Below are 22,629 nucleotides of genomic sequence, written 5' to 3'. Positions count from 1 at the left end.
ATAGTTTCGATATTACGAGAATCGAAACGCCGTTCGATAGATTTCGAATCCGTAGCCATTTATACGCGTGCGGAAGTCATGTAAGCGTCGTTGGCGTCTCTCTCGGGAATATTGAAGAAAAGTGAGTTTTGCGTGCGAAAAGTTATCGCGAGGTGTATTGTGAAGTGTTAAATATCCGTGGTGACGTGTCGTACATTGTATAATTGTCATTATACCTGGATATCGCGACTTCGAGGTGTCATCAATCCCGATGTCTTCGCCGACCGATCATCTTCGCAGTATCTCAAGTTATTAATTAATTAATTTCACCGACGTACCTCGATAATATAACGAATATATCAACATCGTACGAACAGAGGTATGCTTTAATTACCTGTATCAATTACGCTTTTCGTAATGTTTCAATAAGGAACATCGTTTTCTGATTTCGCACGTATTTATAAGATATAATTATTGCAATAAAGAGAATCTTAATCGAATTACAACTTTCAGATCAATAGTAGACTCATCAAAAATAATCTTGGCCATTAATTTGATATCTGGGGGGAGATTATTATTTATCGCATTATTTTCCTCCATCGAAATTTTTCTCGCAAAAGCGGGATCGAGAAGGGACTCAAGTTTAAGCGACGAGATAATATTAAAGACCGCTATATAAACGGTATTGGTCGCGGCGCGGCAATCTGCGTTAGACGGGCGACGTTTTCAGGACGACTAGTAGCATAGTGACATGGGCAGGCGGAGAGCATAGCCGGTGTGGATGAGGTCATCGTATGGTTTTTTAGCTGCGCCGCGCACGCCGGCAGTCGCGACGCGGAGCGCCCGAACGCCGGCCGCTGCTGCACGCGTTCCCGCTGCCGCCGCACGAGCGAGCGAGCGGTGATCCTGCTGGCGAGGAGAAGAGAGAGAGAGAGAGAGAGGGGAAGAAAGAAAGAAAGAGAGAGAGAGAGAGAGCCAGGACATGGGACGACGTGCCACGTGCCACGGCGTCGTACATGTCAGCCGTGCCCGCGAGTGCACCCAGATCGTCCTCCGGCAGGAGGTGAAATCGCCCCGATATCCGTTCTCCTTTTTCCCATTTGCACGATCGGGACAGGATACCGCGAGTGAATATCTCTGAGTTGAAGTTGAGGATCCTGCACGGCGAGCATGAATCCGCGATCTCGATCGACAATGTGAGAAAGGATCTACTTGAGGCGAAAGGGAAATTTTATTTGTCCTTTTTGTACCGTTTTTTTTTTATTGATATATGGGAAAGTGAGTGAATCGCGAAGAGGTGTTTTGCTAACTGAAATAACTCGTAAATTAATCGTGTTTAATCGTTTATCAAGCGATTTTAATTATGACAAGAAATGAGCCACTTTCTGATTCAGTCAGTTATTGGATTATTTTTATCATTCCTTGGCGAGTACTCTCTCTTTCTTTCCTTCTTATTTTTATAATTTATATTAGTTGCTTTTGCAAGAAACATACCTCGATAAGGAGCTATTTTAAAGATATTTCTCAACAAGTTTAATTTGCATAGTAAAGACTTTCTTCATGGTGACAGTTTCTTTTATAATTTCATACGATTACTTTCATAATGCCCAGCTGTTGCGTGGAGTTACAGGTCGTTGCGCATGATAATCGTGTTACGATCGTATGCGTGTCAAAAACTGGGAATTAAAACCGGTACAGTTTTAATGATTTATGTTTCTATCTATGAGATATGAAAGTAATCTCTAGTCACCTGCAAATATTGGAATAAGATATATTTTTCCTATCTTATCTATTCATACATCTTCTTATCTTATTTTGTAACATCGAATTTGTATTTATAGTATCAAAATATCGAAATTACATATCAATTATATCAATTATTAAGTTATATTTAATTTATAAAGAATTATAGTATATGTATATATTTCAATCAGCGATCATCTTCCATTCGTTACTGTTTATATCAACACAGAATTCAATATCAGTCTTTCTCTCATTCATGGCATTCCGCGACAGCCGAACTGTCATCGAAATTGCAGTAGTTTGAATTCGTAAATATGTGACATTGCAAAAGCAAGGTGAATTGATTTTAAATCACCGTTTCCGTTTCTCGGGCGTAGAAGAGCGGATTTGGAATTCGGTTAGCCGCAACCAACTTCTTAAACCTGTTCTGTACTCCCCCTCAGACATCGGATACATCGACGAGTTTTCGAGCAGCCGATGCATCTGAGAGAACGTCTTCCCCTGAAAATCTTTTGCGCGCACGTCGAGAATCGTTTCTTTCGGAATCCTTAACTTTTTCGTATCTGCTGGAAGATCGATCTCGCACACCTTCTCAGATCTTTACCGTTTTTTACACGAACGTGCGTAACAATGATATTTAACGGCCTTTAAGAAATATTTCGTGCGTGTTCTAAAAACAAAAGAAATTTCAACAACATTATTTTAGAAATGTTTATTCATTTTTTTTTCTTATTATATTCATTTTTGATATTATTCATTTATTTCTATTTACGATAACAATAACAAGGATGTCAACTCGATTGTCTCGAAAAAGTTAATAATTTATTTATATATTAATTATAGATTGAGGTAAAATATATGAATAGAAAGAGATATTTTTTTTAGATTTAAAACTGACAACATTAATGTTCAAATTTTGAATTGCGCTCTAAACGATGACACATCGTAATTTGCGGGCAGATAAAAACTGTATATCCTTGCGCATACAACCGCATTTCATAATTTAAAGTCTCTCACTAGAACACGATGTACAGAAAGAATAACAGATAAATATTGCTAATATATTTAAGATAACGTTGCACGATGTACAACGATACACAGATATAAATTCTCGTTCTCGTAATAACACGTATTTTGATGAAATAAAATAAAACATAATAATATATTGTTGCACGAAAAAAAAATTATTTTAAATATCGCTAAATAGGTACAAAAATCATCATTATTTGAATAATCAATTTTTTAAAAATATTTCTTTGAATTGAGCATTAAAATGATTTTGTATATTTAAAGGAAATATAGGATAAGATTTTAAATATTAAAAAAAAACATTAAATTTAAATATTAATGTTATACGTCATTTGTATAGAATAAATAATCTAATTATTTTAATTATACATATACAAATTAAAGTAATCAGATCTTTTTTATATTCTATAATTGAAAGATATGCAATATAATATTTACATAAGGCATATTAGTAATATTTATTTTAATAATATTTTAATAATATGTAGACGTGTTTTTACTTTCTTATGCCTTTTTTAAATTAATTTCTAGAATTTTTTAAATCAGTACAAACGAGCGCGTGCTCGGATAGCACGTGCTCGTGAACATTGCGATGCGCATGCGTGCATCCTCGAGATGTCGCGTTTCAAATCTTGCGTCTCGCAGATAGAAATGCGCATTCTTCGCCCAAATGTCGCACGGTGTTTTTTCGTAAGAAACGACGGAATAAACTGTAAATTATTTTCAACAAAATTGTATCTGTTATCGTTCAAAACAAGCTATTTTTACTTTTATAATTTTACCAATCACGAACAATTTGAATATTAATGCAAATATCAATACTTTGCTCAACTTTATATTAGTGTTCGCAAAATTCGCGAATAGTTACGCGTAAATAAATTTTCGAATTTTAACACATGTGACAAGAATCAATAGGAAGTTTATTAATATCCAGAACACAGATTCTCTCTCTCGGTCGCGAAGTAAAAAGTAACATTAAGTATTATATTCTCGTGTCGTGATTTGGCCCACAAAAGTGGACTTTTTACAACGACGTGCTTGTGAATAGGACGTGAAAAACTGAAAACTGATCGAAAATCAGAAATATTAATCTATTGGAAAATGAACGGTGTGCCACGGACTCATATTGAAGCCTTCGACGTCAAGGTAAACTGTATTTTAATTTACTTTACTCTTACTGCCTCTTGTGAAATCTACGAAATCTTACTCTATGCGTGTGTCATTGATCTTTTAAAACCAAATAGTCAAGTGTTTAAAATACATTTGTTCCGTTTTATATAGTTTTCAAGTTTATTTTTTTATTCAAATCATTTCAGAATATTTTATTTTTACAATTTATGTAATGAATTTTTTGCTATAAATATATCAACTAGTATAAATGACATTTTCATTAAAAAAATGGTCACTATCTTTTGCAATTTATTAATTCGTTGACTCTATGCTTTAGCATACAGTTTTATTGATCGAGACACATGCTTTTTGTTTGCACGCAATTGTATATTTAGCTATGTACTGCGCATTTATTTCAGCATTATATCTAAATTACTTAAATTCACATCATTTTTTGTATAAATTATAATTTAATGAATTTAGTACGTTTATGAAATAGAAATTACTGAATAAAAATAAACGGCTTATTACAATGTTAAAGAAAGACATTGTATATAGAAAAAGAAACAGAAAGAGGTATAAGAGATACAAAATCATGTTTTTGCATCATTGTTTCAACATCATAACATGAATTAATATAAGATAGTGTAATTTATGTCATATTAATTTATACCAGAAATTTATTTATTTATATTTAGATTTGAACAAAATAAAGTCCAAATAACATCCAACAAATAAAATCCATATTGAAACACTTAGAAAAAACTAGCGGTGCTATATATTTAATCGAACAATTCCAAGTGTATTTTTCCATGACATGTTCTCTGAAGGCTTGTGTCTAGTGGATCGAATCAATGCAATTTGAGTTTATACAATATACATCGTATCATATAGTCACAATGACCGTGGCCTGCGTAACCTAGTACCTGCAATGACCTTGATTATTTCGTACTATCCTATAAATATTCGATTGTGAATACGATTGCCAATGATTATTAAATATCAAATGTTCCATTGCATTCCTTTCATAGGTATTTTTTCACGTAATTAAGTTATTAATATCTCTTTCTAATAATTGCGTGTTATTGCAACATAGATATAGATTTCCTTACATTTTATATATCTTATATAAGCAAATAATTTTCAGAATTTTGTCTTCATATTGAGAAAAATATAAAACATAATATATTTGATAAAGAGATTTTAAAGCAATTTTCTTTTTGATAGCAGTAAATTATAAAATTTTTTATTATAATTGTATATTTCAATTCTTTAATAACTGAAATATATTTGATATATTTTATATAAGCTTTATATATACATATACATTATTATTTTTAAATCTATATCTGGACTCATACATAGCTTGCTTTTTATTTTTTTTATTTGATATATATGTTTTATTTGATAAATGACTTGTAGACTACATTTCTTTAACATTCTTAATAATATGATGTTTTTTACATGCATGTATTCGTGAATTTTTCATATTTTTCTCTATATTTTTTCACGTAAATATCCATAAATTTTCGAAATTTTGCTCGCACGAGATTATATCATATTTATATCATAAACTTAGGAAACAATATAATTATGCAAGAATTTCTGATTTCGGTTGACTCATTCAGCAAAATGGCACGACGCTCTTTTCCACCGGAATATCGATCGCGCTTAGATTATATCCGCGACCTCGCATGCCATGTATAACTTCGTGTGTAGTACAGCAAACGGAACCTCATTTTCATTGGGGACGATGTCTTTACGAGGTTTTGCATCGCTTGTGTTTGCTAAAATATCATTATCATATCGTTACTGTCGACTATCTTTATTATATGTATACGCATTTTACTTATTTCTTTTTACAAATGACGTGAATATTTTTAATAAATTCAATTTTATATATATCTCTTTCAACGTAATATAATATCTTTAATAATATATTTTTCAAAGAGTAATATATTTTTATATTATATTAAAAAGATAATTATTACCTACATGAGCTAAACTTTATCATATTTTTCATAAATAAGATGAGAAAGTAACTTCAAATTGGAAGATGAAAAAAAAGGAAAATAAATTATAGTGAGATAACTAAATGGTAAAGAAAAAGAGAAAAAATACATATATATATATATTTATTTATTTATTTTATTATGTTATATTTTAATATGATTCTTGAAAATAATTTATTGCTTGCAAAAGTATTGTATAACTTTAACTTTGGACCCAAGAGACGTTGATATTTCAACAGACAGGAAAGAAAAATCTCTCTGAGACAGGTGGAACGAATAGGTTCTTGCCATAAAATCAAGTCGAGTTCACCCACTTTCCTTCTTTCCTTCTTTTCTCTTCCTCAAAATGGTTAGCAGTGAAGAGTGTTACCATTCGGTAAATTGCTCTGCGTGCGTGTAGGTCGAACATAATGTGTAATTAAGTGTAATCTTAACGCGCGCCGAGATCGGTGTACTATAAGCACATGTAACACGATATCTATAGCGAGATAGAAATAAAGATTCGTTCAGAATTGCCATGTTGTTTATTGGATTCTGACATGACACATTTCTGTTAAATTAGGAATAATAATAATAAAAGTCTCTTACATATTTTTGTAAACAATTTTGAAAAAATAATTTTCTTATATTATTATTTATGAAATTGTGTTAGACACAAAAATGTAAAATCAAGTTTTAATATTTTATATAAATGTACTCTCGTCATCAATTTCAACCGGATAGCAACACAAAATATATTCTCACGGAAAGGGATTATGCTAATTTTGTTTAAACACGTCTAATTATCTTTTTTAAGCTTTTACTATTCTTCTCACGTTAAATTGCCATGACAGATTGATCGTTTTATCATAATAATTAATCTAGAATTTTTTGTATGTTAATTTCTATGTTTTGTGGAAATAGTGATAATAGCGTGATAATATGTACATATTTATTACATAATAGCCATCGAGCATTTTGATCAATTAAGAATAATATTCTTTGATAGAGATATAAAAATTTTAATACATATACATATAATAAAATTTTAATACATATACATATAATAAAAAATAATGTGCCTATAGATTATTTTTTATTGTATAATTAAATATATAATTTATTGTATTAAAATTTTACGTCTAAAACGTGTACTTTAATCGATTGCAGAACTTGCGTTTCGCTTTTCGAATTTTATCCCTGATGTATGAGCGGGACTAAACAAGACAGGTTTATTGTCCTCGGCATTTTTTGGCCTTCTTTAGAGAGACGGCGACGACCGCATGAGCGACATCGTCGGGCCAACCCAGTTCTACGTGTCGATCGTATATGTCTACTCTATCCCTATAAGGGGGCATCCAGTTTCCCCGTTATGGGATTGTGCTAATTGGAAAGGGACTTTTTTTCCTTCGAGAGAGCATGTCGATTCATACAATTCATTAGCATTCCTCACGCGATTTTTCGATGTCTCGTTACATTCGATCGAGATGTTTCTGTGCTATCTGCGATGCGAATAATTCGATAAAACCTGTCGTGATTAATTACATATTGATATATTGATTATATGTAGCGCATATTATTTTTCTTTCTACAAAAGAAAAATGTATTGAAAGTAGAAAAATTCAAATTTAATTAAGCTCCTTTCTTTACCTAATTTCTCTATGTAATTCCAAACATATTTTTCTGTATTTACATTCTTATTATATTTTATCTATAAATTTTTGCAAATTTGTATTTATTAAAATTTCGTGTACGCATTGCTATTTCTTCAAAAGGTGTTTCTTGGCACATCAAGGTTATCGATCGTAATTAATTGGTAACAAATACGCGGTAGCTTTAACGAATTCCTGTTTCGTAATCGTTCTCCATCGTTCTTCTCTCGAAATTCCATCATGTCAAATTAGTTTTAATTAACTTCGTAATACTCAAACTTTCTGCTCCACAGTTTTCTTAAGTTGATGCCATAATTATGAATATATATTTTTTTATATATGATTGTTTTCAGTAGTAAAATGTATCTTATACATCAATAGTTATTTAATACTTTGAAAAAAGCACATCATGTATGATGCTCACATCATTAAACTATTTTGATATATAATTAATAGTTTTGGAAATATAATCGTGTGCACTAATTTCCATTTTTAATCTTCCGTTAATTTCTAAACTTAGCTTTAAGGCTATGCATTTAACTATGATAATTATCGATATTTTCTAGCATGTTCGTAAAGATTTCTCTCTCTTTATACGACGTTGATAACGTTGATTTTTAAAGGAATAAAAACATCATCAATTAATTAATAGAATAATTATATTTTTAAACAGCTATTTTCGCAATCTTATGTTATTAAAACTCGATTAATTAATTTGATATGCGTGAAAAGTCGTTCGTCTTTCAAAGCTCCAAGTGAAAGCAACTCAGAGAACTCATTCGCGTACAGGTTCCTTTTTTAAAATCGTTGACGATTATGTTTTTATTTTTGTATTACCATACTGAACTTTCACGATGACGCATATGTCGAAAAATGAGCGTGCTGCAATCGTCAATCACCCGGATCGTAAAATATGTCACTCCTTTCGATACTTGATGAATGACATAATCCAGGATCGTATTAATTGATACCATGTAAGATCATAAAGTTCGTTTGCAATTAAATCGTATAACAGAAATAAAAATGGAAAAGATAGTTGCCTCTTAATTGTACCTTAAGTGCTTAGAATTTGCAATTTCTAATATTTTATTCAATATTTAATATTTTATTTATTCAATGAAAATTTATTCAATGAAAAAATGAATTTGATTATCTCTCTAAGTGAGACCGCTTATTTTGACAAGATTATATCAACAGGACAACAACAAAAAGGAAAAAGAAAATTTTATTTTTAAGAATCTAATCACTTTTTTAGCTAACGACAATTAACATTATTATTTATTACGAAAACATTATCGTTTATTATAAGTTTTGAAATAGAAGATGTTAAATAAATTAAATTGTCAATTTTTTAAGTTTTTTATGTTGAGTCTTATGTTGAATTTACTTATGAAAAATGTCTCTTTTGATTTGGATTTTTTATTAATCTTCTTGCGAGCACCATGATTGCTGTAATTTCGCTTGACAATTATATGATTTATATAATAAAACATAAAATATCTCAAATCATCGATCCAATACACTACAATTAGAACAATTTATTCAAACAATTTATTCAAACTTGTACAGTGACCCATATATTTCGCAATATAGCACGTCATTTTTTTCATATTTTGTTATATTGAAGAAAAAACGATGTGACAGTCACTATTTTTTACTTTAGCAATAAGATTAATTTATATGTATTTTATACATATAAACAATACACTAAACAATATACAATATGTAATATATTATAAAAAAATATCGCGTTAATATTTTAAAAAGAAATTTAATATAAATTTTAATATAATTTATATAATTTAATTAAAGGAAAAGTTACAAATTTATTTACTTGCATTTTTTCACATTTTGATGTTAATTATCTGAATTTTTTTTACTAATATTTTATTCTACTTAATTTTTATGAAACGAGGAAAAATGTATATCTTCGTTTCTGCTCTACTTTTAATATTTTAAAAATATAAGTTAATATTTATTAATTTAATATACGAGTATATTTTTCAAATATATTATTCAAACACAGATGTTAAATACAATAAACGCCTCATATCATCGCATCATTTTCTACTGCGTACTAATCTATATAATAGCCGATCGAGGCTATTATACTGCATTTCGTGATGCATCTGGAAAAGAAATCGAGTGCACTCGGTCGCCAATGATGACGTATCGCGAATCGTGAGACAAACTTGGGCGGCGACCTAATAATAATCGTTAAGGGGGAATAATGGGGATAATTAGCACATCATGCTATATGTTTTTGCATTGTTTTGAACTCGAGTGCTACTATAAAATATTCATTTTCATATTGAATATTGCAGTATGAGATTATAAATGTTTTCTACACGCATACACATATTACACATATTACACATTATATTATACGGTAGCTCGGAATTTCTTATGTAAAAAGTTAATGTGAAGTAGCTATTTCTTACACTTTTTTTTACTCTACGGGAAATACAAGAATGGATAATTACTTTCTTACGCAAGAAAAAACGTCATCTACGGGAAAACTAGTTTTTCATAAATAACGGCTGAACGATTAAACGTCACTTATCAATAGCGCACGCGCTTTTGCGGTTTCGCGGACGTTTTATTTTTTGCGTCATTTATTTTACGCATCATTTACCGCACAAATGCCGAGAATAATCATACATCTTAAACGGTATGAAATATTTTTTATCGCGTGGCTATATCTATGCATATTACTCACAGAGCATTGTAAGCAAATAGGAAAATTCGCTATTTTTCTAAAGTTTTTTTTTATCGTAATCGAGCAGAGATCTCGAAATTGCTAGCAACGATACAACGATACACAATATCAAATTTTATATTAGCATTGCGATCATAAATTAACATGTTTTTCTACAAAGTGTATATCATGATTCTTGTGCGCTGCGTCATTTCGTGGCACTATTTTCTCATTCGAATAGATCACGATCGATGCCTAAAGCGAATTCGCGCGATACGTAACGCTATAAGCAGGAAACAGGGAGTGACAGTTCCACCTAACGAGATTTATCCTTGCGCGAAGGCCACGCCTGACTTATATAGAATCCCGAATTATTTAAATTCCTTTAAATCATTTTTCGCTTTTATATCGCACATCAAACTTTGACTTTTTCAAATCTTTCGTGCTCTCAATACGCAAAGTTATTTTGCGAGAATGACGGTAGAGTTATATCACGCGAAACGCGGTCACTCGTGATCGCGTGACTGCTGGCAAGTTTATAATCCTTTGGGACTTATGTGAAACTCCCGAAGGATGCCTAATGCTAAGATGATATGATGTAATTGAGGTAGTCGCGTGGTTCGATTTTGATTGTGAATTTTATGATCAAAATAAGACAAATATAGCAAAGAAAGGATGTATTGGTATTATAGTGTATTATATGGAAAACCTTATATTTTTAATGTATTGTAACGCCATAATATTAAAGCTTGGTTATAGATTATAATTTGTTGGATTATAGATTATAATAAGTAGCCAAACTTTTTATTTGTACATTTAGAAAGATTCATTTATACATACATTATATATTCACATTTAAAAAGATGTTTTCTAAGTACGAAAATATCTGGAAACTCTTTATTTTGAACGTAATTTTAACTTTGAAAATCACTTTGCTAAAATCGATAATTATTTTAAAACTTATTTAATTTATATTCATGATATCTCTTTAAAACTTAATATGTCAAAATACAACGTTTTCATTATGCAACTTTATTATATTATACTTTGTTAATTAAATGAAGTAAAATGTTTAATGAAAATTCAGATATTTTTTTCGACTTTCCATATCATTTGCAGAAACAAATTTATCAGTTTCTTTTGTATCCAGCAGTTTAATAATAATATATATACATAGAGACCTTCGATTATATTGAGATGAAATTACACAATGAGCAAAAAATGTAACTCGTAATTTGCGTAGACAGTGTAAACGGAGCAAAGTGCACAAATGATATGAATCATGCTCCATAATTAAACAGTAATGACGTGATTATTCTGATTATTGCAAAATTTAGTTTTTTCGTCAAAGTTTGCAATTTTGTTAATTTTATTGCAACAAAAAGTCAAATTCAAATGTACGCCATACATGCTAATTTGTTGCTTTAAATTAAAAATTTAATTTTTACGTAAATAATCTAAAAAGTTATAATTTTTAAACAATGTTTATATATACATAATATTATAATATTATATATATTATATATTATAGTATTATATATAAAGTTATTAATCATAAACATTTTATTGAAGATTTTAAATGTTTTTTAAAAATATATCGAGAATATTTTATATGCATCATCTATATGCAAAGTCACTGTGACCGTGAGAATAAGCGATCAATGTAATTTTAATAACGAATAATGAATGAACAAAATTATAAATTGCTTATTCCACACGATGGCATCGCCATTGCACTTCTGTAGGTCTCTGACTTGTTTATCCTTTGCTACTTCTTCGTGGCATTTATTCGTGAAAAGTCGGTTAATTATGATCCCGAATAGAATACGATACTCGGCGCAGCACTTTAAATATGTAGTACTTCCAACGTTAATCGCATACAACACACTCTTTATTTTGCGATTGATGAACGCGAAACTCACGGTACGAAGTTATGATTCTCTCGGCTCTGAAAAATCGCGTGGCCAAGTTCACACACAATGCTATTTTTGTTGCTAACGAATAGTATACGCATGCATTTTAAAGCAATTGTATTATCTTTCATTTTATAATACAATCGAATAGAATACAAATTTAATTTAATTAGTTTTAAAAAAATTGATTTAATTTTTAAGGACAAATAAATGCGGAATATTGCAGAGTGCAGAATAAATCTTTAATACAAAATACACATTATTAACAATAAATATCTAAAAATACACCATTTATTAACTTTACCAATTTACGCAATTGATTTCGATTCAATAAATTATAAATATTTTACCTCATTACAAGCATCGAGAGAATTTATAGTATACGACTGATAAATATTAAAATATAAAATCAATAACGACATAAATTAATTTATTATGTTGCAATAATGTTTGAGTCAATTAACATTTTATTAATGATTTTAAAACGATGTTATATTAAAGACTGAGAAACTTGAAAATGATAATTTTACTGAAATATATAATTTTGGAATTTCGCCGCGGCTTTCAATAATAACATTAAGACTGCCGTAGGTCAATGACGTGCTACTGTCATTACGCTGTTGTTATCGTGCGGTAATGTTATTGTCAGTTGAATGGAGAGACTCGAGCGAGTAGGAAGCATCACAAGATGTTCCTCTCCGTTTAATCTTTCGAAATAAAATCGTACAAAATATTGAGAGATATTAAATATGATCTCAATTATTACAATTAACAATATTAATCGTTAATCAATTTTCGCTATAATCATACTTTAACTCGTATGTATTGCGTAGTATCATCAAAATTTTCGACGTCATTTCTAAATTTCTCCTTCATAAAATGAATCCGTTTAAATATTATTTGAGTGCGTCGAATTAATAACTACAATTGCTAATCTCAGATCGCAATTTCGAGTAATCATGATTTTTGCGTTTCCCGATTGACGATATTATAAAACGCGTGTTGTGCGATTAACGTGTTACATAAAATATCGCGCAATTGTCGCGTATTCTGATGATTAGTGTGCGCGCGATCGTAATTTACGTTTTCGTAAATTGTGTGAGTGTCATGAAACAGTAGAGGATAAACAAGAGAAGAGGCCCGACAACGAAGAAGGCATCAAATAACGAAATAACCATGGGTGAGCAGTTTATAATTTTGTTTATTATTTGTTTATGTTGTTAAAATTAATTGCTCATAATTTTATAATAATAATGACGCACTTTATATTATTATGTAATATATGATGCGTATAAAATATTTTAAATCTTATTTAAAAAAAAATATTGAAAATATTTAATAAGATATTTATAAATAATAATTTTTTATAAATATAAATAAAACATTTCAGCATTATTTGAAATAATGAAATGCATATTCGATAACAGATTATTTAATAAATTATTGCTTTTAATGTTTAATATTTAATATTTTGCCATTCATGCTGGACTTAATATTCTAAAAGGCTATTATTAAAAAGATAACATTATTAATTTTTAAAACAATATATTTGGATTTCAATACACGTACATTAAATCGTTCTGTGTAAATCATATCATAAACTACTATGTCAATAGTAATCTCAACACGATTGCAAGTTATAATTCATCAAAATATATTTATTATTAATTATAATTATTAATTAATTGATAAAAAAATAAAAATATTATTATTTCGATTCATTGATATTCGTTAAACGCAGCCACTCGTACTATAGATAGCGATAATATATAGAAAACGGTAAAATCGATACGGAGTAATCTAAATGTCGACGCTTCAAATGACAGAGTTTGCAATTGATATAAAAAATGCACATTTAAGTTTCGCATTTTTAGAGATGGATTTCGCATTTGATATGAAAAAGGAAATAATATGTTTAATAATCAAAGAGTCATTAATAAATGAAAACAATATTAAGGAATATAAGGAATATAAGGATTAGTTTCTTATATAAATAGTATATTTTGTAGATATTCATATAAGATTTTATATAACTTATACATATATTGCACATTTAACAATTACATACACAATATATTTCACACTTATAACAATTATAATTCAATTTTTAATAAATATCAAATCATTTTTTATTCAATAATTGTATTACATATTAGACTTTTGTTTGGTCCGAGTCGAAAAGCGATGCAAAAATCGATAGCTTATCGCGAATTGTTAGGTACAATAAGCGAGCAGGTTTCTCCGTGAAAAAAGAAACGCGAGTCTTTCCGCACGGAAGACTGTGGTCATCTCGAAATTGTAACAACACTTATAACGAATATCTGAATGAAGCAAACAACCGTGAACATTCCTCAAACACAGCTAACAGTAAGCTAAGTAGATTTGAAAAAGTCACGTACTTTCACGCGGAATTATCACGAGCAAGCTTCTCTTTTATGACATATTAAGCGTGTCAAATTGATTCTACCTTGCAAATTGTGTGAGCATTTAAGAATTTGATTTTAATTAAAAAGAAAAATAAAACAAAATATTTTATGTTTTATAAAAAGGAAAATGATTTGGAAGTGATGTATTATTTTATACTTTTATACTATGAATTAAAGTATGAAAATAATTAAATAATTAAATTTAATAAAATATAACACATAGCAAAAAATTTGATTAATTTTAAGTGGATTGTACTAGTTCGGGATTTCGAAATGCAATTCAGTTATTGAAATATTAACATGTTGTAGCTAATAATATATTCTTTTCTAAATTTTTTTGATAAAAAATTCAAGTCTAACTTAATGATAAAGAATTTATGATAATATATTTCTGCGAGATATTTCATAAAATTAAAAGCGATGGTCTAATAAGAATTTTAAATTTGTTCGCGCATTTTATTAGCTTTTAGATTGAATACGTTTGAACTTTCGAAATGGAGTGCCAACTATAAAGCTGTAAGCCTATACTTCGTAATAGGACATAGGTATAATCAACCGCACCCTTCAGCTTTTATCTAGGCTGCACCCTTCGTGATCTATTCCTTTCCTTCCCATCCCTCTTCATTTTATTTGTGGCCCTGAAAGCAGACGTGGTTTCGTATAGAAATTGTCTCGGAGAAGATCAGGTTTCTTTACTAAACCCAGGGGAAGAAATTAGGAGTAACCGCCGAAAACATCTTAAAGATCGCTGTTCGATAAATGTGATATTTAATAAACAAAAAGAAAATTTATGTGATGTTTTCAGAGTTAAAAATTCAGAACTAAAACTGAAAAATTTAGAACTAAGAGTTGAAAATTAATTAAAAATTAATTTTGAAGACTAAAGAAAAAAATAAAATTCTAAATATACATATATGTGTAAATTTTCACTTGAAATAATATAGATATAGATGGGAATAGCAAAGTGTTGTAAATGAATAGCATAACATGATGTGACTCGCGTTTAGCGACAGATTTTGAAATTGAAAATCTTGGAGCACGCGTCCCACGAACAATCGCTATGGAGGAAGATCCTCTTCCTCAGCATTGCCAAGATAGCTTGATAAGTTTAACCTACGCGTACATTGTTTCAGCTGAACAGTGAAGCAAGAGAGGAATTTGTCTTCCTATCTGCTGCTATTCACGTGACACTCCAAACAACATGTTTTACACTCGCAGTCGCCGCGTAATAAAGATTGACGGTTCGTGAATTTATCAGCTATTGTGTTTCTTAATGAACAAATCGCATGACAAAATACATATGATGTATTCATGTAAAATAAGAAAAAAATTTCTTCTCGAAAATTGCAAATTTTCCTGCTCTTAGTTTGAATTCTTAACTTTTTGACGATAATATTCAGTTGCTCTTATTTCTTTAAAAAAACTAAATGTGCACATAAAAATGTCGATAAAAATTATTTTAAAAGCGCTTTAGTAGTATAGAATATACAATATTTCGGACACGATTTGATTATCTGTTATGACGATACATATAAAACTCACGATACATATAAAACTCACATAGCTAGTTTTTCTTAGCAATCAAAAGAACACGATACAGTCTCGCGTTTAAATTAACTTAGCACGCTTCGTACATTACTCGCATATCGCGTTTAATTACAGCTCCAATGTTTGCCGGAAACTGCCGCTATGGTAACGAGTGATTATCTATCTTCCTGTGTGTCGTTTTGAGACATGGGAGAATGCGCTACGCTTAATTCGGCTTGATCAAGCAGCGTGAAATTCTCGCGAATTCATCATGGATATTTATACCCTCTTTCTCATGTAACACAAAGTAGTAATTTGCTTTCAAAGCAAACAATAATCTCAAGGTTGTGATTAAAATTTTTTGAAATTCAAAGTATATTAATGTTATTATAAATATTATAATTATTATAAAGGACGAATAAAATTACTGTTGAACTATGTAATTAGACACTTTATAATTAGATTACATATATTGTTAGATACTTTTAATTAAAATAAGAAATATTTCTGTTAACAGAGAGTGCCGTTATGAATTTTAAACTGTTCGTATTTCTTGTTCCAAAGACTCTGCTTTTGCATTTAATATATAAGCAGATAATTTGTAGCTTAATATTATTTGTTAATTATATTATATATATTACATATGTTGATTATATTAATGGATATTTTACAAACGAATTGTGTACCGACATTAAATTAAATTTTTTTTCTTTACTTATGTTACAGGTAGGTCTACGTTATCTACAAAGAGATAGCCAAGAGAGTAATTAATTAACAGTTAGCTTGCATTGTACGCGCCTATGTGGTAAGTCAAAATCATACTTTTATACTACAAAGTATCTTTGTCGATGCAATTTTTTTCGGGTATTACGTAACAAAGAAACATTACATCTGTTTTATGCTTTTGAAAATTGATAAAATGTTTTTAAAAAAGAAAAAAATTATTAAATATATTATACATTTTTATTATATATTTAAAAAATTATTTTTCGCTTTTACGATAACTTGTTGAAATTATATAAATGCTATAAAAGAAATAAACATTTTTAAAAATCGATTCAATATAATAATATTTTCACACAAAAATTTTAGAGATATGATTAATAATGTATTAGATTTCTATTTAAAATAATTTTTTCTAAAATGTTTGAATTAAGAAAAATGGATGAGAACAAAATAATTTAATCTTTGTGATAATAACACACGAAATAAAACAATGCAGTGTATTGGAACACAATTGCTGCGCCATTTGATTTCGTAAATCATAATGAAACGCATTATTGAATTATTGTATGACAAATATGACCGCGTCATTTTAAATTGTGTTAGGGTCATGTCATTTAACATAATAAAGGTCAATTGCTCCGTAGGCAAGCACGTTAGCTGTTATTGCATAATTTACGAATTATGACTCCGTTTATGCTTTCTCGAATGGCCGTGCGTTCTTTCCGTCCTTGAATATATTTCTCGTCAAGTATCGTAGTTTAAAATCCTCTTGCGCGTTGTTGTCGCGATAAATCTGTGAAGACCGATTAATTATATGTTGAAATCTGCATGTTTGATTTTTCTCATTTTTACGCAATTTACGCGATTTCTATATTATTTTTCATAGCTAATAATATTTCGGAAGTATAATATTGAATTTATTTTCATATTTAAAAATTTTTCTTACAAATGAAGAAAGTTTTATAATTTAGGAGAATTAGATTGATTCGGTAACTAACTTTACTTGGAATAGTAAATTACGGGAAATCATAATCTCATGAAATTTGTGGAATTGCATGCATAATAACATCATGGGAAACGAGAGTCGATCTCGAGCAAAATACTAAATTCTAATAAGTGAGATCTTCCTTTTAAAATTTTACACTGTGCATTCCATGTAATCTGTATAATATATCACGATAATCGCAGTACTAATTAACTACATTAATATATCCCACATTAATACACAGGCATATATATTTTAAAATAAATTTTTATAAAGCTTTAATTAATGTTGTATTAATCAACATAATGTAATGTAAAAGTAATATGTAAAAACGGATATATTAATTCAATTTTTATGTGAAAAAAATAAATTTTCACTGAAATACAATAATATGATTACTACCAATATTTTGTTATTCTATTAATTATACAATTAATAATTTTTCTAATTAAATAAATCGTCCTCTATGCGAATTTGTTTGTATTTAATAATTCAACTTGTACTGCATAATTGTGAAATCTTGTTCAATCTTCATATACTAAGATTCGATATCCCGCATAGTTATCAAAATTATCAGCTACCGAGAATATCGATCGTCTCTCGACCCCCCTTGTGTCGTCACTTCATATACATAAGTTGTCGCGTACTTAATTAAAACTCGCGGATCTAAATATAGCGACCAAGTGGCACGACATTCCGATCGAGAACATTGGTCGACTGAATGCACGCACAATATTTATGCGTATCCGCGGATCGATACAAAACATTTTCGTCAATCTACATGATAATTTTCGAAAACTCATGAAAAATCAAAATGCCTCTTGATCAAAACCTTAATTTATTTATTTCAAATATTTTAGAAAAAAAAAATAGTTTCGTTCTCTCTCAGGAATAATCGTAAAATTTTTAAAAGTTTCGGTGAAAAATGATTATTTGAGACATAAACATATCGTGTAAAATAAAAAAAATATATTTTTATATTTTTCATTTATGTTCTTGCTAAAAATTTCAAAAAGAAATAATTGATACGCTATTGTTTATGCATTTCAAACTTTAAAAGAAATTATTATAGTTTTGGAATTATATTTGCGTGCCTGACTGAAAAACGTATTAAATTTTCGCATCTTCACATGTATAAATGTCAAATGACACGATTCGCAACGAAACACAGCTCGACAACGATATCGCATAGTCTCTTTGCGTGATTGTTTGGCCTTGATTGGATCGCGTATATCACGTGCCGCGAATTTAACATGATCGTTTCGGACGCATTCTGACACGTAACGAGCAGCGTGCGACTGCGATCTGACAGTGCATACAGGGTGGACCGAAATGCGAGAGCCTATCGGTACGCATGACACAATCGTTCGAGAATGCCAGTGTCGGAGGATCAGAGGTCCTCGCGAATCTCGTTTGTATATTAAAGTTATAACCTTTAGTTGATATTTAATCAATTTACCAACTTTAGAGATAAATTACGTTATTTAAAAAAAATAAAATTAATATAATGATAATTAAATTAAATAATAAGAAGAAAAATAAAATAAATTTTATTTTTCGAAGTTGCAAACAAAGTAACATGGCACGATGTTTTAAAGTATACAAAAATTAGTACATATAAAAATTAGATTGCATCAATAAATTAAAAATTAATTAAAAACAAATAATAATTTTTCATAATTTTGCAATATACATAATGAAATTAATTATAACAATGTCTTAAAATAATGATACATATCTCATTGGCTAGATCTTAATTTGAATAATTATAAATGTATGTATAAAACTTAAATTTTTTTCAAATCTTTGTTAAAGGGAAAAGAGAAGGGAGATAGATAGCAATTGCTCTCGAATCAATGATTTTTCCAACATCAAAGCATAGTTAAATCGAATCTCGATTTATGCGAAATCGAAACGAAACATCCATGAAATTACTTTTTCTTTTTTTCTTTGCTGCTATAATTTGCTCTCTCTATTTTTCTCTCTTTTTCTATGTTTATTTTATATTTATTACACCTAAAGAACGATTTTTTGCAAATCATAAATAGAAAAATCATGGTTTTTTAAAACGATTTAGAATTCAGAGACATTGCGGAGATCGAAAGAGATTAAACCGTCAGTTAGGAATAAAAATATGTGACGACGTGGCAAGTAAAATGATAAGTACCAACGTAGATGCAATCATAAACACATTATACTCAATTTAATTTAAGTGCATTGGCAATTCGTCGCGCCGACACATTAATAAGTGTAAATTTTTTCTCATTGACGATTCGATTCTTAAGAATTCAAGTTGGATAATTTAACAAGCTCGTTGCAACAGCAATTGAGCGCGTTATATTGCAACTGCACCGTTAAGAATGAACCTCGAGATACAGACTAAAACGTACTGACGTGGGGAGGAGAGGGAAAAAGGAATATAATCGGGAATAAGAAAACTGGAAGCTGTTGTGCGCTTGGCGATTTGCCATTTAGAATAGAATCTGTCCTCGAAAGTCAGTGGCTCGAAAAGCCGCAACGAAAAGTCGCAATCGCATTGCGGAGAAAAGAAAACTTTATCTTTGAAAGCTCTAATCTCGGTCGCGTGGTTCAAGGATGGTCCCATAAAATGACGCCATGCAAATTTATAACGCCGATTGTAGTTTGTTTATTGCAATTGACATTATGTGAATTTTTGCGAAATTCCCATGTAATGCAAGAGAATTTCGTACTTTCCAAATCGTTAATTGTTTTGAATTTTTTCAATTTGTGCCTTTTAAAGGATAAGTTTATAAAGCATCATGCTAATTTATTACGTCATATATATTTCTGTACATGCATTTATAACAGAAAAATTGATTAAAAATTTAAACCAATGTTAAAAAAATCATTTTTAACCGTTTAAATTCATCAAATAACAATTAATATCTTCTATTAATTGATATCATTTTGATAAAAAGGTAATAATAATAAAAGTTAATAAACTTATAATATTAATAATAATAAACCTGATAATAAAAGCTAATGAACTTATAAAAGTGCACATTGCATATTTTTATTCGAGATGTTTATTCTAGTATGCACATTAAAATCGTCATCTAATATACGACTTAACTAAAGGTCAGTCTGGACGAGCGGACCTGTAAATTATTTGTGGGTCGGACCAAGGAGCCGACGAAATGATGTCACTTCCGTGAGAATGACATCATTATGTCTCGACTCAATGTCAATGTTTATCTTTGCATTGGTGATGACTGCCGGCCACCGGAGAGTTTGTCCTTTCTCGAGTTTGTAGCTGTCATAAATCGCAAGATTATGATAATCAGAAACTTCCGGTACACTTGTGTATTCCCTCGTGGAAATAAAAGATGATAAATTGATTGATTTTAAAAAAGAATAGAACAAAAGAGATAACTTTGGAAGATTCTGTAAGATTCAACTATTTTGTTTATTGCAATGTCTGACAATTTATCATTTGCACAGTAGAATAGTAGTAGTAATAGCTGTGTGTGTGTGCAAAAAATTAAATAAAGGCACAAGAAGGTTTCCATATATTTTAATATTAATTAATATCTATTTTAATTTTATATTTTAATGCTGGTTATTTAATTTTGTCTTCTATTGATTATTGATAAACGTCCTACATTCCTTTTATCGGTTTAATAACTTTTTATTATGAAGCGACATTACTGGCGATCATTGAGTATTATGTGTATATGTGGTTGTGATTCAACATTGTACAGGATTGAAGGCGTCATCGGATTTCGATATTAGCGAGGAATTATGATCTAGTTTCCAAATTTGAATATTCGAGAATGTGATATATTATTGTTACAACTTTTATTATATAAAAGGTTATAGGTAACACGATGCAATTATAATTGCTTGTATTCGCGAGACTTGAAATGAAAAATTATAAAAATGAAAAAATATAAAAATAAATTTTTTTCTTACAGATTTCATGATAAATTTCGAATTTTTTAAAAATATTGAGTTGCACGAATGGTAATACGATTAAATTGTCACTTAAAATTGTCTCCGCAAAAAAAAAATAATTTTTCCATATCTTCTCATAACTCAATATTTCATATTTAGAGATGGACATACTTGCTAATATTAGCGAATCGTGTTGAATCGTTACATGCTTTAATGTGCAGAACGCTGTAATGCCGGCTTCAGATAATAGCCAGTTTTATATAAAGATTTCCGTCAGTACTTTGTGATGTCGCCGTGAGATTAAAGTCGTACTCGTGAAATTTATATAGACATTAATATTGCGCTACATTGAAGTAACTAATGTACTCTATCTCATTGACATCGTTGATGAACTGGCCGGCCGCTTTATAATTAGAGAAATTGTTCAATTTGTAATGACTAGCTACCAAGAACTGCAACATATGAAGCTTATGATATACGTTTCGTGATATTTTAACATGAAAAATGAAATATTGATATTACTAATAATTTTAAAATAATCGTTAAAGCTAATAAGCATAAAAAATTTTGAAATGCAATCTATTAAGTTATTTAACATGCGCGCGTAAGATATATAACAAAACATTTATAAATGTAAATCAATCAAAAACTCAATTTCTAATTTAATAACGATTTATTTAAAAGTGAGAAATTTAAAAACAATAATTTAAGCAGTAATATCTGTGAACAAGTAATTTACAGATTTGTTAGGCATTTGTAATTTTAGGATTAGAATGATTATATTTTTATGAATTATCTTCTAAAATAGAGAAGATTTTTTTTTAATTTGGCCAAAGATTGTTTTAAAATTTTGGTCTTTATCTATGCTTTTCGAGATTAAATTGATTTAAAGAAATAATAAAATAAGATTGACGACCATCAGTCTATGTAATGCG

General features: G+C 29.4%; 1 protein-coding gene across 1 annotated transcript in view; it reads left to right on the top strand.

Annotated features, from left to right (window-relative positions):
• Positions 1-1,604: 1,604 nt before the first annotated feature.
• The window catches only part of LOC105258193 (four and a half LIM domains protein 2), a 126,059-nt gene continuing 105,034 nt past the window's right edge, over positions 1,605-22,629 (top strand). Inside the window, exons 1-2 of the mRNA XM_020029665.2 lie at positions 1,605-1,671; positions 3,800-3,897. Of these exons, the coding sequence (XP_019885224.2) occupies positions 1,620-1,671; positions 3,800-3,897 (150 nt within the window). The 5' untranslated portion in view covers positions 1,605-1,619. The remainder of the gene's footprint in view (positions 1,672-3,799; positions 3,898-22,629) is intronic.

The sequence above is a fragment of the Camponotus floridanus genome, unplaced genomic scaffold, assembly GCF_003227725.1.
Source record: "Camponotus floridanus strain SB8 unplaced genomic scaffold, Cflo_v7.5 scaffold8, whole genome shotgun sequence".
Taxonomy (NCBI): Eukaryota; Metazoa; Arthropoda; class Insecta; order Hymenoptera; family Formicidae; genus Camponotus; species Camponotus floridanus.
Note: the sequence above shows the minus strand (reverse complement) of the source record. Positions and strands in the feature narration are given on the sequence as shown.